We start from the raw sequence: 4,704 nt of genomic DNA, 5'->3' as shown, positions 1-4,704 counted from the left end.
TGGTCAAACCATGGACAACATGGTTGAACATGGTCAATCATAGTCATCATGGACATCATTGTTAGCCATTTCCAACCACAATCATCTATAGGTATATGTTGACAACCTTGATCAACCATGTATACCCATAATCAACCATGCTCAAGAAATCTCAACTGTGGTCAAGAAGGTGAAACAAACCCAACCATGGTTATAGATGGTCAAACATTAGCAACATGGTCATCATGGTTAGCCATTGCGAACCACAATCATCTATAGGTATATGTTGACAACCTTGATCAACCATGTATACCCATAATCAACCATTCTCAAGCAATATCAAATATGGTCAACCATGGTGACAAAAACCCAACCATGGTTATAGATGGTCAAACATTGTCAACATGGTCAAACCTTGTTACTCATTGGCGACCATTTTAACCATAGATAACCTTAGTTAGCCATACTCAACCATATTAAACCATGGTAAACCTTGGTCAAATATTATCAACCATAGTCAAGCTTGAACAATCATTCTCAATCCATGCTCTATCGTGCTCAACATGGCCAACCATGGTTAGAATGGTTGAACACTATTAACTAAGGTCTCTATGGTTGAAAATGGTTAACCATTACCATCAATTGTCAACATGGGCAGCCATAATCTATCAAAAAAATCTATGGTCAAACATGTTCACCCATGGCTAAACCATGGTTATCATCTCTAACCATAGTGAGCTATGGTCAACCATAATGAATCATAACATATTACACTCTAACTATATTTTGATGTGAACAAAACCATCCATAGTGAAGTATACGTAGACCATAATAAACCGTTCTCAAGCATTACTTAAATAGATTTAGCCATAGTCAGCTATGGTCTACTATTCCTTCCGATACAGGGTGGTCGTATACTAACACAACTAGATTAATAAATGTGGTTGATATATATTGCTATTTTCATATATGTATTGACATATATAAAATAGAAAATATGTATATCAACTACATTTATTATTAATATAATTATGCTAATATACATGAATAATCTATATTTAAATTACACCATTCCCATCATTAATATATTTCAACTATTCCTTTAAATTTAAAAAAATGTAAAGCATCATATCCCAAGAAAATTTATAAAAAACATAAATAAATTATATGCCAATAGGTTTACAAAAGCGATTTATCTACTCAAGTTTGAATCCGTGGTCAATTGATGATCCGTAACCCCATTGACGTGTATGATGAGCGTGGCTAGCCAAAGTCTCGTTTTCCTTTACCACGAGAAAATAGACACAACAACGACTCCAGAAATCTCGATTTTGTATGCAAATGGGAAAAGGAGTACGAGAATCCAGACTAGTCGCGAGGCGGCAGCAAAATCTTTTTGACTCGACTCCAGAATGCTCGATTTTGTATGCAAATGGGAAAAGGGGTACGAGAAAGTTCGATTTTGTATGCAAATGGGAAAAGCACTACGAGAATCCAGACTAGTCGCGAGGCGGCAGCAAAATCTTTTTGACTCGACTCCAGAATGCTCGATTTTGTATGCAAATGGGAAAAGGGGTACGAGAAAGTTCGATTTTGTATGCAAATGGGAAAAGCACTACGAGAATCCAGACTAGTCGCGAGGCGGCAGCAAAATCTTTTTGACTTGTCGACAGCGTTACTTGTTTGTACTGTTCTAACACGACACTCGGCTACATTTTAAAGTGATTCTTTCTTTCTTTACCCGTGAATATGTAATAAAAGAGATCAGATTCACAACATAGCTGCCAACAGCAAATGCCGTGAGATATGTGAATGGAGCCGTCTTTCACGGCCGTGAATTCATCATCCAAGGGATCCCAAGTCCACACACGGTGTATATAACTAGCCACAACTATTTTCTACCAAACGCTTTGTCATTCGAAGGCACTGGCAATGGCGGAAGGAACAGCGCATTCTGGAGAAAGCGTATGGATTTCATTCGGGATCTGCAAACCCAAAGAAGGCTCCCACATTGACGATGTGGTGGCGCAGCTAGTGGGAGCCGCTGCCGCCTTTGATGGGTGTGGCAGTAGCAGCAGTCTATCAGATCTTAGCATGACCATCGTCAAGAGTATTCGTGGGAAATGGGTGCGTTTTCTTGTCTTTCCTTATTATAATTTATATTCATTTCCCAGGATAATAATTAATTTAGTTTATTAATTCTCTTCAACGCAGGCTGCGGTGTTTGCAGAGAGAAAGGGTGGGCAAGATGCGAATCCATGGATAAATCTTCCAGAGGTAACCAACAACCTAAGAAGATACAATTTCTCATTTGAGAGTTTCTGTTAAGGGATGAACTCCCATACAAACTAGTCAGTGAGGGGTGAACACCCTCATGAGAATTTAATAATAAATCAAACGTTTCTTAGTTTTCACATTACGATGCTTCGAGGTGTGTAATGCTGTGATTTCTTGTTGTGTCTTTCTTATATGACCTAATGGTTATATTATCAAGAATGTGATTAATTCACTGAGTTGAAACAATCATCCAATTGTTGCAATGTTACATTTAGAAGTTTAATTTAATATGCTACAACAAAGGTAGTAAATGGTTGGGTAACTCACTATGTTTTTACTAAATATTTCACTATGTAATGATGATGGGAATATAGAAAGTGATTTAGAAAGTCACACATTGGTAAATGTTAAGAAATAATAATTCCTAACTCCATGGATTTTCTTGCGATATTACCAAGGGATGTTACAAATAATAAGCCTTTATCAACTATACATTGACTATAATAAACCATAGTCAACCATATATTGACCATAGTCGACCATAGTCAACCATAGTGAGCCATAGTAAACCATAATACACTATAGAGATTTTTGCCAATCATGGTCAACTAAGTGCAAACATGGTCAAAACATGTTCAATAATGGTCTCCTTGGTCCACATGGTTAATCATGGTCAAACCATGGACAACATGGTTAAACATGGTCAATCATAATCATCATGGACTTCATGGTTAGCCATTGCCAACCACAATCATCTATAGGTATATGTTGACAACCTTGATTAACCATGTATACCCATAATAAACCATGCTCAAGCAATCTCAACTATGGTCAACCATGGTGAAACAAACCCAACCATGGTTATAGATGGTCAAACATTGGCAACATGTTCATCATGATTAGCCATTGCCAACCACAATCATCTATAGGTATATGTTGACAACCTTGATCAACCATGTATACGCATAATCAACCATGCTCAAGCAATCTCAACTATGGTCAACCATGGTGAAACAAACCCAACCATCATTATAGATGGTCAAATATTGGCAACATGGTCATCATGGTTAGCCATTGCCAACCATAATCATCTATAGGTATATGTTTACAACCTTGATCAACCATGTATACCCATAATCAACCATTCTCAAGCAATCTCAACTATGGTCAACCATGGTGAAACAAACCCAACCATGGTTATAGATGGTCAAACATTGTCAACATGGTCAAACATTGTTACTCATTGTTGACCATTTGAACCATAGATAACCTTAGTTAGCCATACTCAACCATATTAAACCATGGTAAACCTTGGTCAAATATTATCAACCATAGTCAAGCTTGAACAATCATTCTCAATCCATGCTCTACCATGCTCAGCATGGCCAACCATGGTTAGAATGGTTGAACACTATTAACTAAGGTCTCTATGGTTGAAAATGGTTAACCATCACCATCAATTGTCAACATGGGCAGCCATAATCTATCAAAAAAATCTATGGTCAAACATGTTCACCCATGGCTAAACCATGGTTATCATCTCTAACCATAGTCAACTATGGTCAACCATCATGAATCATAACATATTACACTCTAACTATATATTGATGTGAACAAGCATTACCATCCATAGTGAAGTATATGTAGACCATAATAAACCGTTCTCAATCATTACTTGAATAGATTTAGCCATAGTCAACTATGGTCTACTAATCCTTCCGACGCAGGGTGGTCATATACGAACACAACTACATTAATAAATATGGTTGATATATATTGCTATTTTCATATATGTATTGACATATATAAAATAGAAAATGTCTATATCAACTACATTTATTATTAATATAATTATGCTAATATACATGAATAATGTATATTTAAATTACACCATTCCCATCATTAATATATTTCAACTATTCCTTTAAATTTAAAAAAAATGGTAAAGGATCATATCCAAAGAAAAATTATAAAAAAATAAATAAATTATATGCCAATAGGTTTACAAAAGCGATTTATCTACTCAAGTTTGAATCGAATCCGTGGTCAATTGCTGATCCGTAACCCCATTGACGTGTATGATGAGCGTGGCTAGCCAAAGTCTCGTTTTCCTTTACCACGAGAAAATAGACACAACAACGACTCCAGAAATCTTGGTTTTGTATGCAAATGGGAAAAGGTGTACGAGAATCCAGACTAGTCGCGAGGCGGCAGCAAAATCTTTTTGACTAGACTCCAGAAACCTCGATTTTGTATGCAAATGGGAAAAGGGGTACGAGAAAGCTCGATTTTGTATGCAAATGGGAAAAGGAGTACGAGAATCCAGACTAGTCGCGAGGCGGCAGCAAAATCTTTTTGACTTGTCGACAGCGTTACTTGTTTGTACCGTTCTAACACGACACTCGGCTACATTTTAAAGTGATTCTGTCTTTCTTTACCCGTGAATAT

At 36.7% G+C, this 4,704-nt stretch overlaps 1 protein-coding gene across 1 annotated transcript; it reads left to right on the top strand.

The window, feature by feature from the left end:
* The first annotated feature begins 1,753 nt into the window (after positions 1-1,753).
* Positions 1,754-2,393, top strand: LOC149139560 (uncharacterized). The gene is made up of 2 exons (XM_089453309.1): positions 1,754-2,106; positions 2,194-2,393. The coding sequence occupies exons 1-2, from the start codon at positions 1,912-1,914 to the stop codon at positions 2,305-2,307; spliced, it is 309 nt and encodes a 102-aa protein (XP_089309435.1). The 5' UTR covers positions 1,754-1,911; the 3' UTR covers positions 2,308-2,393.
* The last annotated feature ends 2,311 nt before the right edge of the window (positions 2,394-4,704 follow it).

The sequence above is a fragment of the Pinus tabuliformis genome, chromosome X (genome assembly GCF_031772625.1).
Source record: "Pinus tabuliformis cultivar Carrire ecotype Pingquan chromosome X, CPIR1, whole genome shotgun sequence".
Taxonomy (NCBI): domain Eukaryota; kingdom Viridiplantae; phylum Streptophyta; class Pinopsida; order Pinales; family Pinaceae; genus Pinus; species Pinus tabuliformis.
This window is presented reverse-complemented; position numbering and strand designations above follow the sequence as displayed.

Bases quoted from the DNA above. Each gene is read 5' to 3' on its own strand.
- LOC149139560 (XM_089453309.1), top strand. From the start codon at position 1,912: ATGGCGGAAGGAACAGCGCATTCTGGAGAAAGCGTATGGATTTCATTC. The intron at 2,107-2,193 runs GTGCGTTTTCTT...TCTTCAACGCAG, and splicing joins AGAGTATTCGTGGGAAATGG to GCTGCGGTGTTTGCAGAGAG.